At 44.2% G+C, this 14,477-nt stretch overlaps 1 protein-coding gene, 1 non-coding gene and 1 pseudogene across 2 annotated transcripts; 2 read left to right on the forward strand and 1 right to left on the reverse strand.

Moving 5' to 3' along the window:
• Positions 1–2,006: 2,006 nt before the first annotated feature.
• Positions 2,007–6,296, forward strand: donson (DNA replication fork stabilization factor DONSON). Its single transcript, XM_076094450.1, has 12 exons — positions 2,007–2,530; positions 2,713–2,787; positions 2,872–3,072; positions 3,306–3,484; positions 3,622–3,697; positions 3,875–3,977; positions 4,103–4,196; positions 4,389–4,529; positions 4,679–4,877; positions 4,982–5,051; positions 5,159–5,289; positions 5,559–6,296. The coding sequence occupies exons 1-12, from the start codon at positions 2,081–2,083 to the stop codon at positions 5,697–5,699; spliced, it is 1,860 nt and encodes a 619-aa protein (XP_075950565.1). The 5' UTR covers positions 2,007–2,080; the 3' UTR covers positions 5,700–6,296.
• Positions 6,297–9,375: 3,079 nt separating this feature from the next.
• Positions 9,376–9,491, reverse strand: LOC142953830 (U5 spliceosomal RNA). The gene has a single exon (XR_012955430.1). It is a non-coding gene; the product is annotated as a U5 spliceosomal RNA (small nuclear RNA).
• A 333-nt stretch (positions 9,492–9,824) lies between these two features.
• LOC142953029 (uncharacterized) lies at positions 9,825–11,230 on the forward strand (annotated as a pseudogene).
• Positions 11,231–14,477: the final 3,247 nt, after the last annotated feature.

The following is a 14,477-nucleotide window of genomic DNA, read 5'->3' on the forward strand; positions in this document are numbered from 1 at the left end:
ACCTGCAGAGCTCTGGTGGGAGGTGGAGAGCTCGTAGCCCGGCAGCAGTGGCTCCTCCTCCGGCCAGGAGCAGAGCTGCGCCTCGCTGCCCCACTGGGAGCCAACAACGACGCCACACTGCTCAATCACAATCAGCTTTATCGGCCAAGTATGCATACACATACAAGGAATTTAACTCCATTTGTTTTCATCTCTCTCAATGTATTTGCACAGAAATAACAGCTAGAAACAAAGACAACAAAGCTGCACAGACGAAGGTAATGAGTAGACAGGACTGTTATGTATACAAGTCGTGAAAAAATGTATGTGTATAAATAATTAAAAAATGATAAAAGTACTGTATTTGAGATTCATAAAGACAAAATTCACATCCAGCTTCCTCATAGGATCAGTGACTCTATGGGGCTGTTATTAAAAAGAAATAAAATAAACACAGCCTCGCCCTGCTTGTTAAGATAAAGGTCTGTTAACATACAGTCAGAGTTGGTTTGAAACACAACCATAGCTTCCTGTTAGGATAGAGTTACTCTATGTGGCTCTTATTTTGAAAAATACAAGCAGACTTAATGTTCATCATGATAGATCATCTAATTCAAGGCAGTTCCAGGTCTCTGTGAACTGCTTTGCGGTACAGTTCACTTGAACCAGAGAGTCATTCAGCCTGATGGACCGCTGACATCTAGTGGTCTAAATGCAGTCTGCTTCCACAGTGTATGTGGTCCCAAAAGAGGTTCACGTTCTACACTTCTTTTCTTCAAGGGGGTCCCACAGTCGTCGGGACAATGGAAAGTTGTAGGTGGTGTTACTGTTCAGGGGCACATGAGGTGGTAGGGGTCGCTGGGGTTCAATAGATGCCTGAGAGGGTTCCAAGGGTCCTTGATTGGTTCCAGGTGTCTACTTTTGACAAGTTTCCAGTAGAATCATTATTCCCACTGTGACAACAGATATAGAATACCAACAACTAATGCATAATGGCCTAAATCTTATCATATGCATGACCAATTGGGGTTCGAGGACTTGACAACATTTTCAGAAGCCCTGAACAAAAATCACTATCAATTCAAAACTGACTCAGCGTTTTGAGGCTTAAAGCACTAGTTTTCTCTCCTCTACCTTACCAACAGATACAATAATTGATTTCTAACAGCAGCCATCATTTGACGCCTGACTAAGCTTCAGATGTGATTGATGACCCGCAGTAATGACAAACGAGGGACAAATTAACAAGGGACACAACATTTACATAATGTCCTATTAATCACTGTGACAGAGGTGGTGATGGAAATGAGAGTGGGTGGGGGGGTATTTATATATTTATATTTGAGATGTAATACCAAACCAGTGGTGCAGTGGTTTAGTACATCCAAAGTGTGGCACACAATATCACAAACTTGTTATTGTTAGAAAAAACATTCAAATAATCCACTGCAATAATATGACAGTTTTTGCATGTAAGTTGTGTTTTTCCATTTAGGTGTAAAATAACATAGATGTCAATAGAAAAGTGAAATTAGCTATAGTAATAATTGTTAGATATAAATAGCATACATAATATTATGTTTAGAGAAGTTTTAAGAGAAGCTTTGCTGTTAATGCGTATTTATGTTCATTGATTTTTAGGATTAAATATGAATGAATAATTGAAATAATTAATTAATTACAAGTGATTAAGAGATACTTGAGAAAACGTTACTTAGCTTTTCATAGTAATTCTTAACACTAACAACATATTGTTTTATAGTAAACCAGACACACGATTCATTTGCATTTTCAATTACAATTCAACAACAATGTGATTTTTTGTCATGGTATTTTTTAATCAAGTCACTTGCGTGGTGAAAACTACAAATGTCGTATTTTTCATTTGGAAAGTATTAGATTTTCCTCCTAAAAGCGGTATACCGTTTTCCGTTTTTATTTATTCAAGCAAACGCACCACGCGAGGGAGACTTTACGTCAGCACGCTACGCGCCAAATTTGTATGTCCGGAAGGCGCGACAAGAAAACAGCTGCGGTTCCGGTCTTCTAAACGTTTTGTCGTTGACGTTCGGCTGTTTTTGAGAAACCTATCCTCCTGAGGATGTCTCAACAGGAAGGCTATTCGCCCAGTTTCAAGCGACCGGCTGAAATCATGCGAATGAGGAGGAAGCGAACTCGTAGCGACGCCAGTGTCTTCTCGAGCCCGAGCGGACGGGGCTCCACGGGCAGCCCCGGACAAAGCGACTCACCGCGGGCATGCGTTCGGCCTTTCTCCCCGGGGCCGCTTTTCAACAACCAGAACCGCTCCGGAGGTGGGATGAAGCGCAGAAACCCGTTCGCAAATATCGAGAACACTTTCAGCCCCAAAAAGAAATGTCTCATTTATAACCACGACGGGAATGCCGAAGCTGCGGACAAGATGAGGACACGGACAGGAGAGGAGGGAGACGAGGAGGTCATGTCAACAAAGACGTACTGTCATGGAGGTCTGCCTTTCAGTGCGAGGCTGGCCGAGGCAGAGGAACAGGAACACCAAGATATGTCCAGCAAGGTTGGTTTATAATAAATAAATACTACGACTTTACAACTAAATACACACAGTGAATTAACGGTACGTAGTGAGTCGGGACCAGAGCGTGGTCCCATGTCCCTATAGTTCACGTGGCACGTTAGACAGATGTGTCATTTTAATATTACTATAATATATTAATATTTATCTGTCCTCTCCTGCAGGAGTGTCTCACTTTCTCTGAAGATGACTCTCTGTTTGAAGAAGAGGAGGAAGATGTTAAAAGTCCACTGCTGAAGGTTTGTTGTTGTTGTCGTCATCATGTCCTTGTGTACCACAGCCACTAGTGTTCAACATGTCCCCTCCCTCTCGCCTCCTCCCAGAGTTCCCAGGCCATTGCTCCGGCCTCCATAGCTCCTCCCATCTGCACAGAGTACCCAGCGGACTGGAGCCTGAAGACCCGCCTCCTCTTCACCTCCCCGCTCACCCTGTCATGGGCCGAGCACCCCAAAGCCCAGGAGGAGGCTTCAGGGCTCAGTCATCACTGCAGAGCTCAGTTCAGCACTCTGCCTCACAGTCTACAGGTAGATTATTACACATGACAGGACAGCAGCTGCTTTACAGTTTCATATTTTTAATACTGAATTTAAACCAACTAATAAACTATCATCTGTTATTAAGTAGTATAGAACTATTAAGTAGCAATGCTACACTGAAATGCACTAAAACGAAGGGTGAATACAGGTATATTCAGACAGACAGTTTAAGTCAAATGTACATAGAAAGAAGTGTTTTGAGCCTCCCCGTGTCCCTGCAGGATCCCAGTTCCTGCTCTGAGCTGCGGGCGGCCTTCCAGCAGAGTCTGGTGTACTGGCAGCACCCCTCCCTGCCCTGGATCCCTCTGTTCCCCAGGATCAACGCTGAGAGGAGCTTCACTGGGAGAAGCACCCCCTGGGCACAAGACCGAGCCCTGCAGCAGAGCCTCATGAGTGAATGGTGAGGCTGGACAGAGTAGATTAAGCCACTCTATTGAGGACTCTTATTTTCCCATGTTTTTGTGTCTAATTGGGACTAAACATGCACAAAAACATCCAATTCAATGTCAGCCTTGTTTCTCTGATTGTGGTCTTCAGGTCAGTCAGTCTGTCGTCTCTCTACAGTCTATTGAAGGCCCGACTGTGTCCTTACTTCTATCTCTGCTCCCATCAGGTAGGTGTTGGTGGCGTTCAGGTTTTGGTTGTTTTTGGATCTAATTAGGTTCCTGAGGAGGGAGCCGAATGCATGGTGTCTTTCTTTGATACCACCACTGGGGGCTGTCCTAATAGACACCTTCACAGCAGCACACTGCAGTCAGTTCCCTTCATGTGATCGGTTCTCTTCTGTCAGTTCACAGTGTTGTTCAGGGCAGCCGGTCTCGGGGGCTCTAGCAGCATCACGGCCTTCATCTCTCCTACGACCAGGGGCCTCAGAGAGGCCATGAAGGCTGACGGTGAGTCCTCACAGCTACGAGTCACTAAATCCTACACTTTCAACTTCCTATCATCAGATACTTCAGTGAGACTGCATCATGAATGCATTTCATTGGGAGCTCATTCGTCTTGTGTCCCTGTTTAGGTATAGAGTTCAGTCTCCCTCTAGTGGAGGAGAGGAGGAAGAGCAGGGAGCAACAGAACCTGAGCATGCAGCAGGGAGAGGAGGAAGAGCAGGAGTAAGTGTGTCGTCTCCTCTGTGATTGTATGGATGTGTGTGTGAAAATCATGTCTCAGGAGGATTACACTGACTGTATGGGATGAAGAAGAACATATGCCATGGACTGCTCAGCAGTCATATGCCATGGGTCAAACCTAATTCATTGAACGGATGATTTTGCTGACATTGTGGATAATAACTTGAATTGTAGGTGTCCTGAGCTGAAAGAGGGCGAGGAGAGTCCGGCAGGTGACGAAGGAGAGACTGATGATGAAGACGGCAGCTTCTCCTGGCTGAAGGAGATGGGTGTCCAGGACAAAATCAAGAAGCCAGACAGCATCACCATGCAACTGTATCCTCCTGCTTCTCTGACACCGACCGTCAGCTGTCCTATTTGTGTTTCACACCACTTAACTAAACTTAAGCTTTGCTCAGGTTCACAAACACTATGTGTCCAATGCCATGTCACAACCAGTCAGAGCTCCTTGACCACTGGTGTAGTCGTAAGGAAGGTTCCACTGTGTCTCTGGACCACAAGCCGGAGTCTGTGGTGTGTGTGGAGGGACCGCACACCTTCACCCTCATCAACTTCCTCATCAGCTCTAAGGGTCTGGTGGCTGCAGCGGGCTCCCAGGCCGGGTTACCCCCAACACTCCTGGCTCCCAGCGCCTTCAGGGGAGCTACGATGCACACACTGAAGGTGTGAACACACACACACACACGATGCACACACTGAAGGTGTGAACACACACACACAGTATACACACTGCTGTTGCTATGTCTGCATCTGTCTGTGTTTTTCAGGCCCGCAGTGTGAATGTGAAGAGCCAGGTTGGTTCGACCTACCAGAACATCAGCAGTCTGGAGATCACAGGTACCTCGGCTAGTGATCCGTTCTGCTATTTGAGGGCGTTGGAGTGTAGAATCTGTGGAGGCATTGTTCGATGTAACGTTGAACTAGTTTTCCCCTCCTTCCTTTAGGACCTATCCTCCCCTCCTCCCTCCACACCGTCACAACCCTCCTTCGGTCCGCACAGAAAGGGAACTTCTCAGCTGCTCTTTACAGTCACACACCTACCGCTGTCATGAACACACACACCACCAAGCAACAGGTAAGACAGCCATGTACTTCAATGAACAGATCAAACTTCATTAATAACTTCATGCACTACAGAAAAGAGCTAGTTAGCGTTAGCTGTTAGCAGCCGGTGGGCAGCACAGTCCTGCCTGACTAAATAACAGAGCTAACAGCTAACGTGCAGAGGTTCCATTGAGGTTCCATTGATTCGTCCAAGCTGTCCCGCCACAGAAAGCGGCATCAGCGTCGGATTAAAGAATGCCGGGTGTCTTTCTTAGTCCAGCTGTCTCTGTGCGTCTGCAGTGTCCTGGTGGGTCGGTGGACCTGTCTGCTTGTGGTCTCCATCCTGCTTCCCTCCAGCAGCTCCAGCAGCCCTCCAGCCTGGGCAAGACTGCTCTGACTCACATCAACATGAGCAACTACAGCTACATGTGGAAGAACTGATGGAGCGAAGTGTTCTCTAACAACGTAAGCGCTGCACTGCTGCTGTGGTGGCAACAAGGCTAAAAACCTGTTCCACTGTACCTTTAAGAGATGACCCTACCGGACATGTGGCGTTAAACCAGTACTCCATTCAGTGGTTCTTTTTAAATGCTTATACAAACACGTTTCAAGCTGTGCTCTTGTAATGATCATACTGTTCTGAATTTGTTTTTAATATTGATAAATGCATCATTAGGGTGAAAATGTTTTTAATGACTGTTTTGTTTTATCAGATGAAAGTGCTGATGCACCGTCATGTTTGAGGTTGTAGTCGGAGACGTGTGTGTGTGTGTGTGTGTGTGTGTGTGTGTGTGTGTGTGTGTGTGTGTGTGTGTGTGTGTGTGCGACACACAGTACTGCACTTCCTCACTGATGACATCATATTTGTGCTGTAGATGAAGCAGTGATATTATAAATCGATTAATTTACACAGTCGGTGATTTCCTGCATTTGTCAGTGTAAACTGTAATTACAGGCTGGATTTTGTGTTTAACTTCTTCCTATTTGTCAGAAATAGTTTTTTCTTGGTTTTTAAAATGCGTCGCTCTGCTGACAGCAGACTTGTCCATGTTTGTGATTGGTTATATGCTGCAAGCCCCGCCCCTTCATGTCAGAAACCCTGGGCTGACTTATCGAGTTATTAATAACTAGCTTTTTGGGACGGCGGTAGTTCTGGTTAGTTAAACCAGATAAACTGATACACTGGGTATGTTGAGCAGGCCCCTGATGTCTTTGGTTTACAAAATTGATATGTACAATATACAAAATAATGACACAAAATCAAAAATAACATAATATATTGTTGAAACTATCAAATGCGTGACTGCTGACGTGTGTCAAGAGCTTTGCATGGTTGAAGAGCAGAAAGGCGCAATACAAGTCCATTTAATATTTCAAACACAAATCATTGAAAACCCTGAAATCAGAAAACACAAAGATCAGCTTTCAAAACAAGTCTTCTTGTTTCAACATGTGCGCTCCCTCAATTGTTGGAACGGTGGGGTCGGCTCCTAATTAACAATTGAGAGCAGCTTGTTGCATTTTCCCTCTTGGCCAATCAGGGTGGGATGCCAGCCTTTCTATCTTAAGAGAGGGGGGGACCGGCACACTCAAGACACTTCATGCGGACCTCATTTTGTCAGGTAATGTAATTGGCTATCCTCTAACAATGTTACACATTTGTCGAAAGTGACATCTAGGTCTAAAAGAATTGAAAAAGCCCGTCAGCTGCTAGAAGGAGAGAGTTGGTTAGCTTCAGGAGACAGTTTGTGTGCTCTGTAAAGCTCTCGTAGACGTTATTAAGACGCATCAAACTTTAAAGTTGGGTTGAAACTACTTTCCCTAGAACTTGTGATAGTTTAGAAAAGCTCATTGTGAAGAACAGGATCAAGATTATGTTTCTTTATAAGAGGTTGGACTACGGCATGTTTAGAGTGGATGAAATAGTTCTTATTGCTTATGAGCTATTAAAAATCTATAACATACTGGGCCCAAATGAGTCAACTTCTTTAGGAGATGCATTTAGTATATAATAAAGGCTGCATGGTTGATTTCATATGGGAAATGATCTGAAGTCTGGGAAGGGCAGCAGAGATGTATGTTAAAATCACCGAAAATGAGACATTTAGGCTTAACATTGAATTTTGTCATACTTTGATGTAAAATGAGAGATTACGTAGTACAATTACAACTTGGGCCTTCTGTGTGCAGTCAGTATATAACCACAATCGTAAAAAAGAAAAACTTAAAAAACAGGATAAAAGTCATTCATTGACTGGTAAAAGCCGGTGTTTAGCTAAGTGTTGGTGCCATGTTGGAATTTCCTGAAGGAGAGTCCAGCACAGTACAAAGTGACTAAATGATGCAAGATTGATAAATACTTTACAGTCAGTAGACCTCACTTGGTAAAAATGTGCATCTTTTAGCAGGCTAATATGAAGTCCATGTGGATTAATTCAACAACTGATCCTGATCAAACATGTTTAAGAAAGAGGAGCAGCTGCAGCAGGCTGATGCCTCAGAAGAGATGTGACAACAGTGGAAGCTGTTGGCTTGATGCCAGCTATGCTGCTTAACAAAGATGGCTTCCCTTTCAGTCGGGTATTTTGCTACACTGTATGCTCAGTAAGACCGTCTATGTGTAACGCATAATCCATTCATTGAGACCAATAGAGAGGTTATACTTAGTACACTTAGCTTAAGTCATAACAGAAATAGCAAGGCACACACATGATAAAGCCTGGCCTTCACAGTGCAGTATCTACCCAGCCACAAACAAATGTCATCTGCATTCACTGTCTCATTGAACATTCTGACAATGTTTTAAATGCATTATCAGTCAGTTTCTCAACATTAAAGGCAGAAAACTGGGGTTTCGCAACTCTTTTCAGTGCTATGGCAGACCGAAAGCTTACATCAAATCCTTTGTTGGATGGTAGGGTCAAAATGCAGTTCAGGTCTTCTGGCTTAAAGTTCAGGGCTTTTTGGATTAACTTCCTGGAGAAGTCTAGTCTAGACATCCCCAGCAGTTTACCATCTACTTCTTTGAAAGTTACTCAGACGCTGTGGTGCCTCCGCGTGCCGGCATGGTTGGCAGACATGGTGGAGGCACCACGTAGCTAAGGGGTAAAAAGATAAAACACCTAAAATAAACTAAAAACAGTACCTGTATAAAATCTGATGAAGTAAGAAAATAATTAAAAGTGCGATTACCTTTTCCTCTTTTGGCCTGGACGAGATGGTGATCCGGAAGAGTGCAGGTAAGAAGCTCTCTGTGTGGCCATGTATTCCTGTGTAAATAAATTGCAACCAACAGAGGCTGAACTGTATTTCACAAGACGTAGAGTGAATGTCCTTCCTAACGGTGTCAAACTATGCCACAGACGGGCAAGAGTTTTAACACCAACAGGAAGTGATCACTATCTTAGAAACACCTCCCTCTTCACCATACTCGCCTTCCTTTTACAATACTTTAAACAAAAAAATGTTGTCCGCTCCTTGGCAACCTCCCACTACTCAATTACTCCAGAACACACTGATCTTAGTCCTTCCAGGCCTTTGAAATACAAACGAAAATGTTGGTTGAAAACCTCCTCCTCCAGGATGCTGATGTTAAGGCGCCAGTACCCAGTCCCAAACACTGGCACGTCTGAGCACACTTCCAATAGCAGCCCTTCATGATCTGAGAAGAACACAGGGAGCAGTCTTCCAGCCAATAGCCTCAAAGACTTGGAAAGAAAAACATTAACCGAACTCTCCATGCTCCGTCAGCAGTCCCATTCCGAAAACCTGCGAGCCTCTCCGGGCCCCTTGCTTCGACGTGGAGGGAGCAGGATCGGGAGTGAGGGCAGTAAAGCCATCCCCCATGGGTGCCTGGGTCACTCCTCCACTCGGGGCGCTGCCTTCACTTCACTCCCCGAAGTGCCAGCACCGGAGCCCACCTGTACTGGCCTCCCTTAGCCATTCCGTCCATGTTTGGATCCTTTACTCAGCTCCATGACTCCGTCAAGGCCACCAGTAGGTTTGGTAACCTCAGTTGGGCATAGCAGTGGCTGCTGCTTAGCACACCCGTCCAAACCCTCCATGGTCCAGCACCTTGGTTTCGTTAAGGACAGCTTTCTTTTCACAAATGCACAAGACTCAGCCAAATGGCAAAGCCTGCCAAAAATAGTTTCAGCTCATTGGTGTTCCTCTCCACGGAAGTCTTTAGTAAAAGGCGAAAGACTTGTGCATTATTAAGAGAAACCAAAGTAAGTACAGCACTCTTGTCGACAGCAGCTGAAGACCCAGTTGTCCCAGTCAAAACGCTCATGGTAAGCCTGAGTTGACGTGCCCTGTTCCAAATCCAAAACAACACCCATTCCCTTACCCCTGCCCACATCATAATAAGGGTATTGTTCTCCATTGGCAAATGCATTTTCGTTCCGTACCTGTGCATAGTCAATTCTGTTTTGCCTTCTCATTTAAAGGAAGAGACTATACCTGGACCTGGTGTCACCAAAGATATTCAGAAAGCCCTGCCGTATTTCACAGCGCCTTGAGAGACAATCTGGCCAATCTTACCAAATGATTCTGCCATATTACAATATGTTGATGACAGTCCCAGGGAGTGGAGGACTCAAAACCAAATGTGTTTTACATATGGACGACATAAACATTTTATGCACTGACCTTTATCTGTCAACAGGACGCTGAACTTGACTGACTGGTACGGACGGGCCTCTGGGTCAAAGCTCAACAGAAGCAAGACCCAAGCTCATTTTATGGACCATGGAAGGCAACTGAAACGACAGAACTCCCCCTGACTGTGACCCAGACTGATCAAAGAATACTTGGGATTAAATTTGATGGGGAAGGGGGAGGGAAAACAAATTGGCCAGACGTGGTAGGGAAGAGACTAGGTTACTGGACACGTAGAGGACTGACATTAGAAGGAAAGGCTTTAATCATCAAAGCTGTGATTTTACCTTTGCTTTTAGTTATCAGTTCTGTTTTTATCCCGCCTAGGAAAGTGCTTTTAGAGTTGGAACGAGACATTTTTTATTTCCTGTGGGAACGACTGAGGAGAAGCGTAATGAAAAAAACAAAGCAAAAAGGAGTGCCGGACCTGCACCTGTTTTTAGGAAGCGGATACCCCGCTACACCTTACAGCCGCAACAGCCCCATCCAGAAACCCAAAGACTGCAGCAATGACACGGTTCTGGGTGGGGTCTTACCTCAGAACATTGAAGCTTTTACCCAAAGATCTTAACTGCCACCAGCCTATGCTTTTATCCAGACATTTTTATGGAATTTTAAACTTGAGCAGGAGGATTTAAAAACGTTAACTAACCACGCTGTCTGATTTCTGTTGTGCAGGAGCGGGAACCAGTGAGTCCAGTGCATTTTGGCGCAACGTGAACCATCCCGCTCTTGCAACAGACTCTGGGACCTGTCATGGATGCTGGCTCATGAGATCCTCCCAGTAAGGTCCGTAATGCACTTCCGGGGCATGCCGGCGCACTCTACCTGACCCCGACCAGGTTGTGGCGCGCCTGAGTCGGTGAGGCACCTGCTCTGGGAGTGCAGAGCTGCCGTAGACCAGTGGGCAATGGCCGGCTCCTTGAAATTCCCGTACTTGCCAGCAAGGGAGGTCCTGACAGCACAGCGAGTGCTGTATGGGGTGAGCCAGAACACACACATTACAGCAAGTGACTTCACCAAACAGTGGCTCACCCTAGCCGCCATTACAGACGCAATATGGACCTCCAGAAACTTGCTGGCAAGGAGGCACATGCAGATCCCCCCCGTGGCTGTGATCCGAATGGTCGCAGCAACGGTTCAAACGGCCGGAGCTGCAGGCGGCAGGTTAAGGACGCAGCCACAAAGAAGAATCGCCTCTGTGCCCATTCGGAGGAAGGAGCCGGAGCCACACGTGCAAAGGTCAAAGCAGCGGCGGCCTGACTCTCCGGAGAGGCAGTTGGGAAGGAGCATCGGGTGGGGGTCTCCTCTGAGCACCAAGACAGGACCCCGAGAGATCCAATCTGTTTGGAAGAGCGAAACGAGTTACCTTGGTAGAGACTCACCCCTCTGCTGCACAATAATGGAGCTTGAAACTAGCATTTTAATCAATGAACCTACTTTTAAAGACTTTTATATATGTACACTCATTACAAACAGAAAAAAAAGATGAAAACTTTATACTGTATGTGTACCTTTAATATATATGGTTTATCTGTAATGCCTCTTCAAATTGCTGTTTTTAGTTGTTTAATTACACTTTTTATGGTTTTACAGATTAGACATGTATATTTATTGATTGTAATTTAAAAGGTAAACTGAGATGTTTAACACCCTGGTCTCCCTCTTTCTTATTTATTTTTGATGACTTCCTGCCTTCACAACTGACCTGAATTCAGCGTTTGACACCCCAGCTTTTATCTCTATCTCTGTATAATTGTGCAAACATATTTGGCCAATAAAGCAGATTCTGATATAAAACAGCTTAATTAATACAAAGGCAAAACAGAAATAAAGGTTCCTTCAACGCCGCAGATCTGGAGAGTTTCTCACCACGTGATTCGCTCCATTAGCTGAAAGCCTGAAGTAAAAATGAAAAGTGTAAATGACTCAGTATTCAATGCCAAGCAGAGAAGAAGAGGACGTGCTGCCTCGGAGCATCCTGTCAGGAAAGTGCTTATGAAGAGGTTGTGTTATATAAATATATAACACTCACAAACAGCTCAGAGGATTGAAGCGCTGCTGGACCAACGGACGATGTCACTGATGAATCTTTTTTTTCCTCGTCAGACGACACCTGAAGCCGACATCTCACCTCCGCTGGCACAAACACACGAGTGTTTGGGAGTGTATTACCGGTCATATGGGGACATACATCTGATAGTTACATTGTGGGGACTCGCCTTTTTAGTGGGACAAAATGGGGATAATTGCACGACTACATAACATAAATCATTACACTTAAGGGCGTAAACTTGGTTTAAAGTAAAGTTAGGGAAGCGCTCGGAGACGCATAACAAACACCGACGGAAATGTGTCAAAGAGCTTTACCACATTGGTCAGCCCCGACCAGGTGGCGCCCTTCTGGACCTAATTCTGCAATGGAAACAGCTAGACAGCGTAATTTTGAATCCCACTGCATTTCTTGGCAAGACCCGCTCTAGACCCGCGTAGCTGGTTGAGGCAGAGAAGATAGGTGAAGGTTAGGCTTTGAGTAGTTAAAGGTCAGGACATTGGACCTTAAATCAGGTTGGCGGTACCTCGTAAAGCATGGACGCCTAGCCAATCCTAGCGCTTGAGTGCTACACAGGTCTTGCCAAGAAAAGCAGTGGGGTTTGTAATTACGCGAGAGACATAGGGACAACCGATCTCATCTAACTCTAGGCAAAATAATAAAGAAGCATATATCCCAAAATGCCAACCTATGCCTTTAACATCAAACGATTAAAAGTAAGAATCAGAGAGAACTCCTAACAACTCCTGAAATGCTGTTTTTTGTACCAAAACATCATTTTTTCCTCCAGTATCATCTCACTTCACACACGACTTTAAAAGATATACCTTTCAGTATAAAACCATTGCATTTTTAATTCATTAGGGTAATTGTGAAAACAGAAATTGTATAACCAAATACTGTTTAAATATTTGCTGAAGCAAGGATATAGTGCATGAATAAGTATTGTAAGTGTAAATAATAATGACAATAAACTGAAACTTGGATGATAAAAACCGGAACCTCTCAATTTCTATCTATTGTATGATATATGTATTCAGATGTTGGACTTCCTTCACGGGGGGAGAAACCTGGCAGCATTGGCCGCATGGTGAGTGAGTTTCATGAGTTCTCTAAATATTTGATGAAAACCCTTCAGAATAAGTGCTAAACCTGTTGAAACCCATGTGTAGTATGTCTAAGTAAGCCTGATCGCAAAAGTTGTTTTATGTCAATTTGAACTTTTAAAATATAGTTTTATATCACTTTTATGTCACTAGTTAAAATATGTTGATATAGATAGAAATTTGGAATCCTAGGCTTTACTTCCAAATTTCAATCTTTGGAATCAATCTGACTTTGGGAATTACACAGCTGTCTATTTTTTCATGTTTCTTCATGAAAATAAATGTTTTGAATAATGTGCTTCCTTTCGTGAGTTATGAAGACACAAGCAAACAAATTGAAATCTTTAGTCTTCCTGATTTTAACGGACTTCCAAAGATTTGTCTTCGTTGCGTCAGTAGCTCCCGTCTATGAGGAGACACAAAGTTGTTAGTGTAAGTGGGAGTTTGAAGCTGGCAGGGAGAGTTTGATGAATTTTTCGTGCAGCCATAGGCACTAAACTCGGTGGGTAGAGGGGGCTGAGTGGAATGGACGTGGTCCCAAGTCGATAGGACCGTGAAAAATTTCCGTAAAAATGATAAGAGCTAAAAAAAGAACTCCCTGTAACCTTTCCAAAAATGTCTTTATGTCATGAGCAGTTATCAAGGGGCAAAGTACTTCCAAATTGTAATCTAAGGAAATCCAAATCCTCATCTACAAGCAACATCATAGACGAGAAGTTGGAAGCACTTTTGAATCCTCATATTTCCAAGACAGAGGCAGCTAGAGAGCTGATTCCAAGTGCAACCGCGAGCTCGGTGTGCAAGCTGGAGGCTGGAATGGTCCCATGAGTCTGTGCTTCCTGTGAGGAGTTATTCAGGCACAAAGTTATTCAAATGTCTTGCCTATGATGTTGGATAAATGAGAATTTGGAAGTCAAAGATGCACTTTGAAAGGCTCATATTTCAGTGGAGGCTTGCAGACAGCGACATCACACATGGGGCTCGGATAGTTTACTGGTGGGGAAGTAACAGGTGAGGTGGGTCGGCACAATGAGTCTCGGATGGAATCAGCAGAAATAAAGGGAGCACCTATCATTTATAGTTTGACCCGTCTACCTCCGACACGCCCTGGAAGTGGATCACATAAGAAACGAATTCTTTTTTACTTTGTTATAGTCGTCTCTAGTGGTCATTAGCATAAAAACGATCAGGAATTATTTTACTTATTTGTTGATAAAGAAACTTGAACCTGAACCGTTAAATTATAAAACTCTACAACAAGCTGTAACATCTCTTCATAGACCTTTCATGTTTCTCACATTTTGTTACATGATTCCAGTTATACTATTTTATTCTGAGTGTTTCTTTATACGTCTTCTTGTTGATTACTCCTCCCCTTTTTTGTTTAAATTATCTCTTTTT

Source organism: Anarhichas minor, unplaced genomic scaffold (genome assembly GCF_050575085.1).
Source record: "Anarhichas minor isolate MPS153535 unplaced genomic scaffold, ASM5057508v1 ptg000018l, whole genome shotgun sequence".
NCBI classification, from domain to species: Eukaryota; Metazoa; Chordata; class Actinopteri; order Perciformes; family Anarhichadidae; genus Anarhichas; species Anarhichas minor.